General features: G+C 53.8%; 1 protein-coding gene across 1 annotated transcript in view; it reads right to left on the reverse strand.

Annotated features, from left to right (window-relative positions):
- Positions 1-1,128: 1,128 nt before the first annotated feature.
- The window catches only part of ZNF638 (zinc finger protein 638), a 34,472-nt gene continuing 21,156 nt past the window's right edge, over positions 1,129-14,444 (reverse strand). Inside the window, exons 19-25 of the mRNA XM_026048863.1 lie at positions 12,845-12,894; positions 8,126-9,401; positions 7,523-7,588; positions 4,835-5,987; positions 2,891-2,983; positions 2,004-2,122; positions 1,129-1,399 (exon numbers count right to left, since the gene is read on the reverse strand). Coding sequence (XP_025904648.1) covers positions 1,340-1,399; positions 2,004-2,122; positions 2,891-2,983; positions 4,835-5,987; positions 7,523-7,588; positions 8,126-9,401; positions 12,845-12,894 — 2,817 coding nt within the window. The 3' untranslated portion in view covers positions 1,129-1,339. The remainder of the gene's footprint in view (positions 1,400-2,003; positions 2,123-2,890; positions 2,984-4,834; positions 5,988-7,522; positions 7,589-8,125; positions 9,402-12,844; positions 12,895-14,444) is intronic.

The raw sequence follows: 14,444 nt of genomic DNA on the forward strand, positions 1-14,444 counted from the left end.
GCGCGGCGGTGGCCCCGGCAGGATGCCAGGATGGGGCTACGGCTCTGCCCTGGGGGGCCACCCATCCCGGGCTTCCCAACACTCCGGGAAAGCCGTGGGGAGCGGCAGACACCAGCCCCACGGCGAGGCTCCGACTTGGGCCCGCTCCGCTTGCTCGGATTTGCCTGGAGCAGGAGCCAAGGGGGCAGCTGTGCCATGGGGCCGGAGCTGTACGGGTGTTTCTGCCCACAGCTCCCTTCACCCAGGCTTCCTTCCTGACGGAATCCCGCTCTGTGCTCCACAGCTTGCATTTCAGACACAGGTGGCTGTGTTTATTTATTTATCTTTTTATAAACCAGGTGCTATTAGCACAGTACAAATTAAGCGCTTAAATAGTAATTACAGAGTAAGAGTAATCAGGTGCTTTGACCTAGAGACTGGCACAAACTCGTTTATGGTGGGGGAAGAAGAGTCAACAAGCCCCAGCAAACCTGTTTGTGCGGGATAGGTCCTATGGACACTGCGGAGCGGCCGCCCCGCGGGTCCCGCTCTGCTCCGTTCCGCGCTCCTGCTTCACCGTGACGGGCTCGGGAGCAGCAGGGAGCAGCGCTGGGGAGCTGCTGGAGAGAACCACAGCATGGCGAGGGGCCAAGGGGGGCCTGGGGAAGGGCCTGGAGCAGCTCGGGTGAGCGGAGCCCGAGTGAGGCTGGAGAGGAGGAGGCCGAGAGGGCCCTGGTCAGTGTGCCCGCGCASCCGAGGGGAGGACGGAGGGAGGAAGGGCCGAGCTCTGCTCCGGGGTGGCCGGTGCCAGGACCAGGGCCAGTGGGTGCAGGTTGGACCCCGGGCAGCTCCATGTGCCCGTGGGGAAGAACAAGGTGACTGTGAGGAGGGTGCCCAGCCCTGGCCAGGCTGCAGATCCTGCTCTGCAGATCTGCCACCGCGCCGGGATGGAGCGGGTGTCCCGTGCCCTGGGTGTCCCTGTGGAGCAGGGGCTGCGCTGGGGGATCCCTGGGGGATCCCTGGGGGTCCCTGCCAACCTCAACCATCCCGGGACTCTGCGAAATGCCCCCTACCCAGCCCCAAGGCACCACACCAGCACGGCCAGCTGCTGCTCGCTATACAGTAAGAACGTTTATTTCATGGCAACGCTGGTAGCAGAGCCCCCCGCCCGCGTGTGCCAGGCGGATACACAAACCAGAGCCACCCAGCGCTCTGTCTGCAGCCTGCCTACGCTGAGCTCGGCTTTGTGCAACGTGAGCGCTCGCCTCTGGAACAAAATTACAAATAAAATCATAACAAAATACACAAAATGGACTGGACCCGAAGTTTAAATTACTGAAAGAACGCTTCTCTCCTCCGATCACCTTAAGCTTCGCTCTTCGCTGCTGTTATCCCCTTCCTTTTGCTTGGCCATGAATTTCTGTAGAAACAAGCATTTTAAAGAAGGCTTATTGGGAAGTTCATGTGAAGATACTTGCAGATACGAGCGGCCTGTCAAATGCTGCGGGGTCCATTACAGCCTCACTCAACAGGGGCCGATTCCACACGGGGCCCGGGGCTTTCGGCCAGCTCGAGGCTTCGTGCAGCCCGACACGGCGCTTAGTGGCCTCTGTGACACGTCCCCATGTGTTGGTAGCTTCAGCAAACCATGACATTTGAGGGAATCCGGCCGCCACATCCCTGGATTTTTATAAAATCACTCAAAATTCATGAAAAATGGAGGAGAGCACGCCCATGCCCTCCTAGGCAAGGAAGGCTTTGCGTAGATGGTGAATTAGGCTAATTTAGGGCCTCAAAAATGTGCCTCAACTTAAGGCTCTGGCCCCTGACTATTAAAATCAGCACCACAAGCTGGAAGGAAGTTATTGACAGCCAATAAAGCAAAGGCTTTTTGCAAACCACATGCAAAACGAGATAATCTCTAGACTAGAGATGACTAGAGATGATCTCTAGAGGTCCCTTCCAACCTTAACCATTCCGTGATTCCGTGAAAAGCAACTCGCTGCCCCCTGCCCCAGCGTTACCTCCATGTTCTGCTGATGAAGCCGTGTCTTGCAGTGGTTTTTCACAGACAGTTCATCTGCGTAGAACAGAGAACAGATCTGACAGAAAAAGCCAGGCTTTGGAACCAGGAAATCCAAATCTGAAAAAGAGAGCATGCGACAGCTCATTAGCAAAACGCAATTAAACACTCTCACCCACCAGATCCAATCAGCCAAACGCGGATACTTGGTTAATCCGGGTTAATTTCAGTACTCTGGAAATCAGGGTTTGTAATCCCAACTGGTGACTGCCCGACCTCCAGTCAACAAAGGGGCCACCCTTTTCTTCAGACAGAACAAGTGAGATTTTGGATCTGAAATCCACTGCAAGGTCCCTTCGCCTTAAGGCATTTTGCACAGGTTTAATCTCTGACGAAGCAGAGCGGGACCCGGGAGCAGCCGCGGTCTCGGGGGCCCTGCAGGGACCCCAGGGCAGGCTCTGTGTTTCCAGGCACCTCTCCCACCGCTCGAGCACCACGAGCACCTTCACACCAAGCACCCGCGCAAGGGGGCTGCGACATATACTCTTAACATGAAATAAGCAGCTTCCTGACTTCCATTTATTGGGACAAAGCTGGCACCAAAGCTTATACTGTCTTTAGGATAATAAGGAGATATTCCACTCTATTGTGCCAATTATGTAATAGCCTATTTTTAATTATATTGCAGGAAAAATGAGTTTTTAGCTTTGCCGCTATTAAACCAGCAACAGGAATGTATGCTAGACGCAGATTTGTGAAGATAAAAATCTGGATTGCACACTGTGTTTTTTTTAATTGCATGTGATCGTATGAGGCAATTTTCAATGGGAAGACAACGGTCTTTAAGAAGAGCAGCCCAGAGCGCTGGCGGGAGCGTTTCTGTGTCACCTTTCGGAGCGCTCCGCGTCCTCGAGGCATCCGCAGCGTCCGTTCTCCTCCGCGTGGGCTCCGGGTCCCTTTCTCCCGATCCAAGCGGATCTCCTGCAAGCCGTAAACACAGGTTAAAACCCAGATCTCTGCTTGCTCCGAGTGCCTCAGTGCACAGCGTGGCTGGTTAATCAGCACTAAGAACAAACCCCATCTGTGTGATCCCCACTGCCCGCTGCAGGCTTGCTTCCATACAGGGATTTTCCAGGACGTGTATCCTCCACGGAGCAGTCCAAGGCTGCACTGGACACCCGGGTGCTGGGGCTGCTCCTGGTGCCGTTCACAGCTGCTCAACAACTTCACATCAACGTTGGGATTAGCATCAAAAACATCCCCACTTCTTCATAAAGTGAGCTTAAGTTTTCTCGACTTAATCCAGCCCCGAGAGCAGCATTTCAGCTTAAGCCTGACATAAAACAAAGCCTTGCTTGTAGAAACCCCAGCTCTGGCACTGCAGCGTCCAGCAGGTTGTTCCTCCAGTGAAATAACCTCACAGCTCAAATGTGCATCTTCTTTCTGCTACGACGTGCCAGCAAACACAGGGTTTGTATGATAGGTGTGTGTATGATAGAGGCTTTCATTATCAAATTCCACCTCCCCGTTAAGATAATTGCACACTGATGACTTCGGAGAAGACCAAAAACAAGTTTAGAAGTGGGAAAAAGCACCGGCCAAGCCAGCCCAGGCCCTCAAAGAGGCGAGCGGAGCTTCCCTGCAGCACTAGAATCACAGCGTGAAACTGCACCGAGGGTGAGCACGCGGCGGGAGCACCCAGCTCGGGGTGCTCCAACCTGCCGCTTCGGGGCTTCGTGTGGACAAGGAACTGGACAGTGCCCTTTGCTGTAAGATGGGAAGGGTGGTTTTGGCGAGGGAAAGGGCGGCTTGGGTGTTAGACTATCAGAACAGCTCGGCGGATGCAGGAGAGACAAACACACACAAAAATCTGTTTTCTTTCTAATCCTGTGTTTAAATAACCTTGATAGCAATTATCTCCTAACAACGTTGATAAAGTAAATCCTTTTGCTCTATTGATGAGAGGCAGTTGTTAAAGGGACAAAATAGGCAGTACTGGGCTCTGCCCTCCCACTGCATCAGGCCAGGGACGGCCTCAGGTGACACCCAGCCTTGGCCTGGCAGCCTTGAACTTAGCCTGGGGCTAACGACCCACCTCCCATTTCGCTCTTTGAATCAGATCTTGTCCCCTAACAGGTCTTTACCTGCTTTAATTTCTCGTCCCGCTTTTCTCACACGGCTTCTCCAATTCAGGAAGAATTAGTTTTACTTAGATCTCTCTCTTTTGCTTGAGATCGTTACTGCACAGAAGAACTAGGTTCATTCACTTACCGTGTACAAAACATATCTATGTAAATTAGAAATCAAAGCATTTGACAAACTGGAGAGGCTGCTTTATAGAAAGTGAAGTTTAGATCCTGGCAGACTCCGGTGGCTCCCTCTGCTCCTCTTCCTCGCACTGCTCCACACTCCTCCTCGCTGCTCCATGGGGGTGATACGGGAGGAAACCTTCCAGAGCACCGGGGCAGGGATGCGGCTCGGCCTCAGCAGAGGCCCCAGGAGAAGGGGCTCCAGCTTTGGGTGTCCCGCGGACCCCGGGGCCAGCTCCTGGCTGAGCCTATCCCAGTGCAGCTCCTGACGCAGCCTCCCTGCCCGGGTCGGTGTCAGACCCTCCTAACCCCTGCTCAGATCCATCCTGCAGGAAGTTTTTCTCCAGATCCAGCCTGGAGGCCTCTTTGCATCTCTGTGTCTCCTATTTGACAAGTTTGTTTTTAATAAAGCGTTCTCCAGCTACGGCCAACATAAACACAGGAAAAAGCATCTAAACAGCATTGCTTATGTTTTACACAAAGACAGACGCATTCTAGCACGCACTAACACCACGGACCCTACCTTCCCGCTGCTGTTTGCTGGCAGTCTCTTTTGCAGCCTCCCTCTCAGGAGCTTTGTGAAAAATGTCACGTTTTTCCATTTCCCCTTTATGTGCTGCAGGGATCTCTGTGCCCCTCTCCTGTCCGCCTGCTGCAGGGAGCTTATTTTCTGCTTCCCCCCTGGAAGCTGCTGGGGATTCCTTTCCTTTTGACTTGGAGATTGCAGTCATTTCTTCCTCTGGACTCATATCCCCGAGAATTTCCATTTCTTCTGGTCCCGCAACAGCAACAATATCTTCCTCTTCTGTTCCCGCAATGGCTGCAATATCCTCCTCTTCTGGGCCTGCAACAGCAACAATATCTTCATCTTCATCCTCATTTAGATTCTCCTCCGTGAGAGAATCTTCCTCGTCATCCTCCTCTCCAACTTCATCCACTGTAACAAAGTTCAGCTCCTCTTTCAGGCAATTGAAATCAGCCAGAAAATCATCTTCGTCTTCGTTGACTTCATCCAGCGTCACTAGAGGGGCATCTTCGTTGTCCTCCTGTATTTCATCTACCGTCACTAAAGCACCGGGGTCGTCGGGCACCTGAGAGGAAACAAAATCTCCGCAGTCTTTATCGTCCTCCTTCTGCCTGGCCGCGTCGTCGACGTTCAGATCCGCAGGCTCGTTTAAAGGCAGCTCTTCCACCTCCCCTATTTCATCGACGGTTACTAGGGGCTCTGCTTTCAAATCTGCCTCCTCAAAAGCCGGCCCCGGGGCACCCGTGTGACAGGCAAGGTCCTCCCGCTCCGCTATCTCATCCAGCGTGAGGAGCGACCGCGGATCCCTCGCGGCGGCTTCCTCCTCCTCAGTCACCTCGTCCACGACCACCAGGCCCTGGGGGTCAGCGAGCGCGTCCGGAGGAGCGGCTCCCAGGAGCTGCGTGGCCACGTCCTCCTCTTCTCCAATCTCGTCCAGGGTGACAAAGGAGAGCTCGCTCTCGGCCGCGCGCGCCGCCGAGCTCTTGCCTTTCCTTCGCTTACAGCTAGGCTCCGAGGAGGTGTTCTTAGGGGCTTCTCTTCTCTTGCCCCTCGGGGGGTTTCTCCGGGTTCTCACGGGAGACTCGATTTCCTCTATTACTTCGTCCACGGTAACAAACTCATCCAGATTGAAGGGGAAAAGCTCTTCTTCCTATGAAACGCAAAAGCGGGAACTTGTCAAAGTCCACCCACCGACCCCAGCGCCCCCCAGCCCAGGGTGCCTGAGGAGGAACATCTACCAGCTGCAGCTGGCTGAGGGGAAACATCCAGAAAAAACAAATTCCAAAATCCACAGCATTGGGTCCGGGGACCAGAAAACTACGCTTTGATTAAAAGCTGGGCCAACCACCTGAACACTTGTGTGTATTTTCACATACACTCACAGGAAGATCAGTGAAAAACCCCAACACCTGCAGAGTACTTTGGAAAACATTAGTGCCTTCTCAGAGCTCTTCCCTAAGCACATGTGCTGGCCCCTCTTACAAGAGAGGATCCTGCACTGCACAGCTAGACCCACCACAGGCCCTCTCACCCAAGCGCCTGCTCACCAGCAGCTAAGTCATTTTCTGGCCACAGTTAACTTCTCTGTCTTCACAAGCCCTCTATTTACTTTTCTTTCACCCATTTGTCCTTTACTTCCTGGAAATTCATTTCCAACGGCTACAAATCTTCAGCCTTTTCTCCTCCTTCCCTCCCTAGGACCCTCTTCCTGCCCAGCCTCTTCTTTCCCAGGCTCAGGAATCCCCATCTCTTGAGTCATTCCGAATCCACAGCATTTGGGATGGCTTCTGTGTGACTCACTCCACACTTGCCCTGCCTTTAGCCCTCCTCACTCAGTTTCTTCCCATCCCCAGACCTTCCTGCAGTTCTTCTGCTCTAAATAAATCCCCTCGCTGTTCACCCCCTTCTCCCATGAGCCACATAGCCACACAGGCACAGATTCCTCTCACCCTTTCTTCATTGCTCAGGAATCCCAAGCCTGGGTTTCCTATGGAAATAACATACAGCCCCACTGGAAAGCAGGGGGTTGGGAACAGCTCCTAACATTTGTTCACTGCAAAATGGCTCAGCTATTACACTTGGAACGGTAGGATATGATTTCCACTACCATCTTTCTGCTTTTCCTTCCCCAAACCCAAGGCACCACAGAGCGAGGTCACAAACGTGGGGCTCCTCCTCTGATCTTCCTTTCAGAAATCAGGCTCTTCAGAGCCTGAAACTGCAGGCTCCCAAGCCTTTATTCAACTAATAGTGCAACAAAAACGGACAGTGATCTTTGTTTTGCAGACCAGTCCCCTGGGAATCACACTGTGTGGAAGGGGCACTGAGGATGGAGAGGGTCCAGCTCCCTTCTGTTAAACAAAATTGGTTATAAGGAGCTAAACAACTTTCCTTTTGTCCAACATGCAATGAGGAATGAAGATCAGTTAGCACCTGGGAACCCAGTAAATCAGTTGTCTGCTTCCTTAACCGAACAACCACCAGGTCCCCAAACCACCTTTTAACACTGTTGTTCCTGAAGGGAGTTTCCCTTCCCTATTACTTGACTTTGCAGCTTTTTTTGCCAGTATTCTCTAACAATCAGTATTAGAATTCCTTGGGAAGAATGCTAGAGCTCCTTGCCCCACACAAGAACAGTCTCAAGGACAATCTGTATTCCAAGCTCCATTACAGTTGGGCACTCACCTCTTTTTGCTTTGCACTGCTGCTGCTGCTGCTTTTTGAAGTTCTAGCACTCTCACCAACAGAAATCTGCAAAATTAGAGAAAAGTTGGCATGAGACTAGTTAGACCAACTAAAGGCAGCGTCTCCCCTCAGTGAACTTTACTAGCTTGTCCAGACTGCTGCTTCTGATGCCACGCGGGGCAAGCACAGCACAGAGTCACCAGCGGGGAGCTCCGGGCACAGGGCTCTGGCACCAAGTCAGGGGCCAGAGCCCGCTCGGCGCCTCGTCTCCTTTCGGCAGCCCATGTCGAGGCCAGGGCAGCTCCCAGGACAGCGAGCTTCTCACCTGCCGTTCACGACCAAGCCACGAAGGGCACAGACCCCCTTCGGAAGCACCGTCCTGCCAATGTCCGAGCGCGTTTTCGGGGCAGTTCCGCGCTCGAGCTGCACACAATGCACCTCCAGGCTGCCTGCTCTCTTGCTAGCACAATGTGGCTGCCGGCCTGCAGCGGCTTACGGCAACGGGATGGGAACTCAACCTGATTGTCCCACGCTCGAAACGGGAGAGAAGCACCGAGTTAGTCAGTGACTGGCCGCACGAAGCGGCCGTCCTGCCCTCCTCACCTGGTTGCTGCTGCTGTCTCTCTTGGCGCTGGATGCTCTACTCTCTCTGTCTTGGCACTGTTTTGAGCTAGCCCTAGATTCCGCTCTCAAGACCTTCTCTTGCTGGGACGAGCTCCTCCCATTGCCTCCCTTCTCATCGCCAGGAGCACTTCTGCTCGCTCGGGATGCGCCGTCCGGCAGAGCTGGTCTGGTGCCAGCGGGTCGCGGGGCACACACCTCTTCGGGGGCCGCTTTCTTCTCGGCAGCCGCTTGGCCTCGGCTCTCGGGTTTGGGGGAAGCCTTTTGCCCCTCTGCTTTGTCCAGGGCAGGCTCGTTGCTCCGCACCGGGCCCCTTGCCTTGGATATATCAGGAAGAGACACCACTGCCTTGAGAAAGGTTTTATTAACAGCGGGAGATTCCTTGGCAGATAAAGCTGAGCTTAACGGAACTGCTTTGTGGGTGTCATCGGCTTTGGCTGGCTCTGGTCCTTTATTTTGATGTGCTTTGACTAAACTTCCCTCGTTGCTTTCATTCACGTTTTTTTCAGCATTTTCAAAACCTGCCCCCGCCTTGGCCACGGATCTTTCAAGCTTCCTCTCCGCCTCTGTCCCGCTCTCGGTTGAGGCCTTTGCAGGTTTCTGCTCCGCGGCTGCTCCACCTCTGAGCGCAGATTCTTCCATTTCCCTCTCCAGCTGGGCCCCAGCTACATCCCGCTCCCTCTCCGCGGCGGTTTCAGCTGGAGGCCCAAGTTTCTTGTCCATGGCGGCCCCGCTCTGCGCCGCGGGCACCTCCGTCGCGGTTCTCACGGCGCCGGGAACGGGATTTCCTCGCGGAGCGTCCCCCGGCGGGACCCTGTGCGGAGGGGCGGCCGCGGGGCCGGGGGGCACAGCCTCCGCGGGAGCCCCCCCGGCGGCGCCCGGCTCCGCTGCAGCGCCCAACCAGCCCGGCGCCTCGGCTCCCATCTCCCCGGCGGCTCCGGGAACGCCGGCGCCTTCCGATGACTCCGCTCCAGCGTTGTTTCCAAGCGTCCCTTCCTGCCGAGCGCCCGCAGTCGGCGGCTGCGTCTCCTGCGCCTCGTCTTCCCGGAGCTGGGGAGCGGCTGGCTCCGTCGGGGCAGCAGCGGCTTCTCCGGCCGCTCCCGCGCTGCCCCGTGGCGCCGCGGGCAGCGCCGACCTCGCGCCTTGGGCGTCACGGCTGGACCCGGGCTCTGGCTTTGCCACACTGGGCTCTACCGGAGGATTAGCAGCTGCGCTCTGCACCACTCCTGATCCCTCTGGGCATTTTGTCAAGTCAGGGCTAGAGGCATTTAAAGAAAACAGAAGAAATCAAACTATGTTGAGAATTCTGCAGTTACCAGTAAGCACTTGCCGCCAGCGGCGGGGGCCTCCTGACACATTAGCGCCCAGCATTTAGAAACGCAGCCCATCAGCATCAAAACGGTTAAAACAGAGGCCGCCAGCTCACTATTTTTATGTGGTTGTTGCATCCACCTCGGGACCCTCACGCTTCCCATCACGCCACTTGTGGCTAGGGGTGTCCCAAGGGTGCCCTCACCACGAGGTGCCCCAGAGCTGGTTCAACGGAGCTCCCCGGGCGCAGGGGAAGCTGCGAGCGCCCGCACGGGCTCCCCCTGCGCCCAGCCCCGGATCCGAGGGTCGCTCGCTGCGGGATGCTCAGGGGCGGATTGTTTTTAAATCACCACCGCTCTGCCCCAGGGGCAGGGAGCACAACACGCACACAGACACACACAGAGGCCACGGGGCTTGCACCGTCTCGCTGCTCTCAGCGCCGGCTCCCCCCGCGAGCCCAGGGTGACAGGGCACAGGATTCGCTTTTCAGGGAGCTTCAGCTACAGCCAAGGGTGTCATGAGCTGCTCTCAGAGGAGGAATCCTCCAAGGTGCTCCTGGGAAGCTGCCCAAACTGAGGGCGCTACAGCCCTTTCCCCAGCCGGCTCCAGCACACGAGCATCCCCGCACGGCGAGGGGGAAAGGCGCTGAAATACGAGGGCCGAGTGTCCAAACACACAGGGAAGCAGTGGACAAGGACACAACCCGCGGGGTGCACACAGCGGAGCGGAGCAGACAGTCCTGGGCATGTGCGTACGGAGCACGTGGACAAATCCACGTGGGAGGAAGGATGGGGAGGAGGGACTGCCCTTTTGGCGCTGCTCCGGCCCGCGGCTCCGAGGAAACAGGAGGCTGGATGCAACGGGATCAGAAAACACCAACTCGCGAAGCGGCCAGATGTGAGTTAGTAACGTGAAGACAACACGTGGGGTCAACACAGAGCAAAACACGCAGATTTGGTTAAAACTCGTGCTCTGCGAGCACAACAAAACCACGGATAGTCGCGAGGACTCCCTCCACCCCCAGCGGCCCTTCCAGCACAGTCAGGAACGCAAGAGGAGAAGGAAGCAGCGCCTGGAATTCTGCTTCAAAGGCTGCTCCAGCGGCCACGTTTCCACGCGGCGCCTCTCCCAGCGCCGGCGGCTCCTCGGAGCCCGGAGCTTTTCCCTTCGCAGCGACCGGGCCTTACGGAAGGGCCGCCTCACTCGCCCCTCAAACACCACGCTCTCCTCTCACACGCTTCCGACCTCCAAGCACCTTAACATTTGAGACACCCACGTGTTTTGAGGGTGTCTCATGAGCACTGGAGCAGTCAGGGCTGTGCTTATGATGAAAAAGTGGCATTTTACTCAATCCCGAAGGAGAGATTTTGACATTGATTTAAAAAATAATAATAAAGACATTTTATTAAAAAAAAAAGCCATTTCAATTTTTTCTCTTCTCTTTCAATGTACCACAGACTGAGAGGTTCATGTTCCATGTTTCTGTGTAGTACAGTATTTACGTGAGCAGCTCAGGGCACCAAGCCCCAAAGGCAGCTCCGCAAGCCCGGCTCTGGGAAAGCCTCACAGAGCCCGGGCTTTACCGGTACCCAGCCTGGCTTCCCTTCCCACACTTTTACACGGAACGGGGAAGGGCAGCGGGCGCTGGGACCAGCCTCAGTCACTGCGCAGTGCCAATACGCACGTGTTGTCACCCACACCAGTCACTGAGCTCCGGGCGGCCGGATCCGAGCTATGAGCTGCTGGATCCTGGGGGCTGGAGGTCTCCTTCCACCCCGCCAGTGCCTTCCACAAGGCTGAGGTGCCCGCGGTGCAAAACGCACCCAGCGCCGTGCCGGGCTACGGGGAACAGCCCCGCGGAGGGGCAGGAAGGGGCAGAGACGGAGCCGAGCGAGCGGGGCAGAGCACCGAGGTGCCCCGGGGGCTGCAGCGACGCCAGCATCGCTTAGGGAATGGGAAAGACACAGCACGTGGATCTGCGGGATGCATGTCCTGCACAGGGGCCGCACAACGCGCGCAGAGGAGCCAGGACCTGCCGCTCCGTCCCGCTCGCCACGTCGCTGGCCCAGCAGCCAGGCACCCTCTCTAAAACCCGAGTTTGCAAGGGACGAGCCTGAGGTTCGGCTCTAGACACGCCGCTACAGGGAACGGACTGTGTCAGAACAGAAACCATGCTCTTATTTTACACAGGAATTCAGATTCAAGCAGGGCAGCCTTTGAGTCTCAATGGGGCAAAGAAAAGTTTTGGCTATTTTTGCTAGGAAAGAATTGAACCAAAAAGGAACCAAACAAAAAAGCAATCCAAAATATGGCATCCTTGAGAAGAAAGAAAAGGTATTTTCATAAATGAGAGTGCCTCAAAGGAGGTCTGGGCATCATTATTTCTATGGAAGAATGTCAGTTTGTCCATTTGCACTGCGCTGAGCACAAGCCAGGGCTCCCCCAGGCTGGCACCCCGGCTAATTTAGAACATGCACATTTGGGGCAAATAGGCAGTATCTAACTTTATTTTGCAAAGAAACAGGTTTTCAAAAGGCTTTAACAGTCCAGGACAGCATAATGACATTACCTTAAATTGAAAATCAAGATCACTGTTTCTGGGGGCCCAAAACTTATGTGGAAATAGGAATTGGAGTCGTGGAAGCTGCTTCAAGTTGTTTTTATTAGCAAGAACTGCTGTGGCAACCCATCCTCTTACAAAGGATTTCCAAACCATAATTGAGGCTCTAGAACCAACAAATAGTTACTCCACGATTAGAAATTTTGCTACAAGGAAGAGCCTGCAAAGCACTTTTTTAATGACTCATATCAAAAATCAGCATTTCCCATTTCTAGGTTATGATGTTATAGTAAAGTCTAAATGTTTGCTCCTAAATCTAAATTGATTTAGGAACCTGTATCACAGCATTAAGCGAATGCTACAGCTTAAACAGGGAAGCTCCCCTTTATTTTTAGCATTTGGGAACAGACACCTTAGTGCCAGGCGCCCTGAAGAGGAGAGGGCTGCAAGATGAAGTGATAATTCCTGGTGAAGTGCAATAACAAGAAAAGATTCTTACCAACCGTGCACATCCAAACAAACCTTCCAGGACCTGCGGCAAACCCTGACCAAAATCACTAAAATAGATTAAGGAACTACAGAGAGAACAGACTTTGTCCCCATTTCCCCACGTTCTTTTAGGCCCCGCAGGTCTCGGCACACACCAATGTCAACGCACGGGACGTCCCTCACACACAGAGACCAAGGGAATGGGCAGCGTGTACCAGAAGGTGCTCCTGGCAGCAGGTCTCCCTGCACACAGGCACTGCCCGGAGAGACGTGTCAGCCGCCCGGACAGACAGTCCCACAGACAGCACACACAGCTAAACTCCATTACCCAAAGGGCTTACCTTCCTTCGCCTGGCTCCTCCTTCTTCACTTCTTTTTTCACCGCTGCAGCCTGAAAGGTACAAATCAGGGTTTAATATCCTGGGTTTCCAGAAGCAACAACAGAGAGCCTGCATCTCCGACCCCATCTAATTAACGAGCCCACGAGCCCAAATTCAGGCACTACACAGGGTGAACGACCACATCTTCCCCCCCAGCTGCAGTCAGGGTGGCAGCTGAGTGTTATATAGAAAACAGCGGTAACTTGACTCTTTCCAGACAAGCTGCACTCAAAGTCAAGCACTGCCCAGCATCAGACAGCCCAAGGTTTGACCTTTCTTCCTAAGCCCCGCGAATGCAGCATTTATTTCCTGGAGAATGACTGAGCCTTGCTATGTTGGTTACACAGAAGGAACCATCCTAAATAACGGGATGTCTTCTGGAAAGGAAAGGCTCAGCTCTGAGCAGCCGAGCTCTGCAGCCGGTAGCGCACATCCAAGCAACCACACTGGGCAAACACTTACCCTGCCATCTAATTGGAGGACTGGCACTCTTGGCAGGAGCTTCCAGATAAAATACAATATATGTAGAATTCATTTTACTGCTTTTTTTTGGGTTTGCTTTTATGTTTTTTTTTTTTTTTTTTTTTTTTTTAAAGCAAGTAATTCCTAAGTCTTCAGTTTTCCCCTTGTAAAAGAACATATTCCAGCAATACTCAGTGCCTAAAGCCCTTTGCACACGTTATGGTGGAGTGGTGCTGGAACACTTACAAACGGCTTGTTCTCCTTCAGGTCACCTGCCGAAGGTAAGAAGGGCTTCGAAAAGAAAGAGCTAATGGCAAATGAAGCTACAAGCTTCATGTTCCTGCGGAATCCAGGTGTGTAATGTGGGTTCTGGCTCCACAACCAACCCTACGCAGGGAAGAACGGAAGGAAAAGCGCCGTCTTCTCTCGCCCAGTGACCAGCTAAGAGATACTCCTCTCCATCTCAGCCCCAGGTGAAAACAAAACCTCAGGAGCGTAATTCTGAAACATATATTTAACATTTGTGCAAAAACGGTGTGTTATTGCCGAAGATGAGAACTAGAGCAGTGGCAGCCGTGCCGCAGAGCTCCAGCTCGCGCTCCTGCCGCCCCTACGTGACGGGGAAAGTTTCCCAAGGCGGTCGAGCGCTCCCGGGGCTGCCCAGCCGGAAAACAAACCCCATCTGCACAGCCCAGCGCTCAGTGGCGTTCTTTGGTGGCACTGAATTCCCTTCTCACAAAAGGGCTGTAGCAACAAAGACTCGTTCTTCTGCTGCTACACACGATACAGGGCACAGCTACAGAAGGCAGATCTGAATGTCCCAGTGCTCCCACACTTCACCCTTAAAGGACATTCCCTGGTGCAAGGACAGTGCTTTGTTGCTTGTTTCTGATGTATTCTGTACCCAAGGGCTCATAGGTCTGAAGATTTGGTTATTTAATTCAGCTTCACAAGTTAGTATATTAAAAAAAAAATTGAATGCATACCCCGTCTCATCTTTTGCTATAGTTTGCTCTGTAAAATGGAATACTAAATATATAAAATGGAATACTAAATATATAAAATGGAATACTAAATATATAAAATGGAATACTAAATA

Source organism: Nothoprocta perdicaria, unplaced genomic scaffold (genome assembly GCF_003342845.1).
Source record: "Nothoprocta perdicaria isolate Ctin4 unplaced genomic scaffold, notPer1 scaffold_58, whole genome shotgun sequence".
In the NCBI taxonomy this organism is placed as follows: domain Eukaryota; kingdom Metazoa; phylum Chordata; class Aves; order Tinamiformes; family Tinamidae; genus Nothoprocta; species Nothoprocta perdicaria.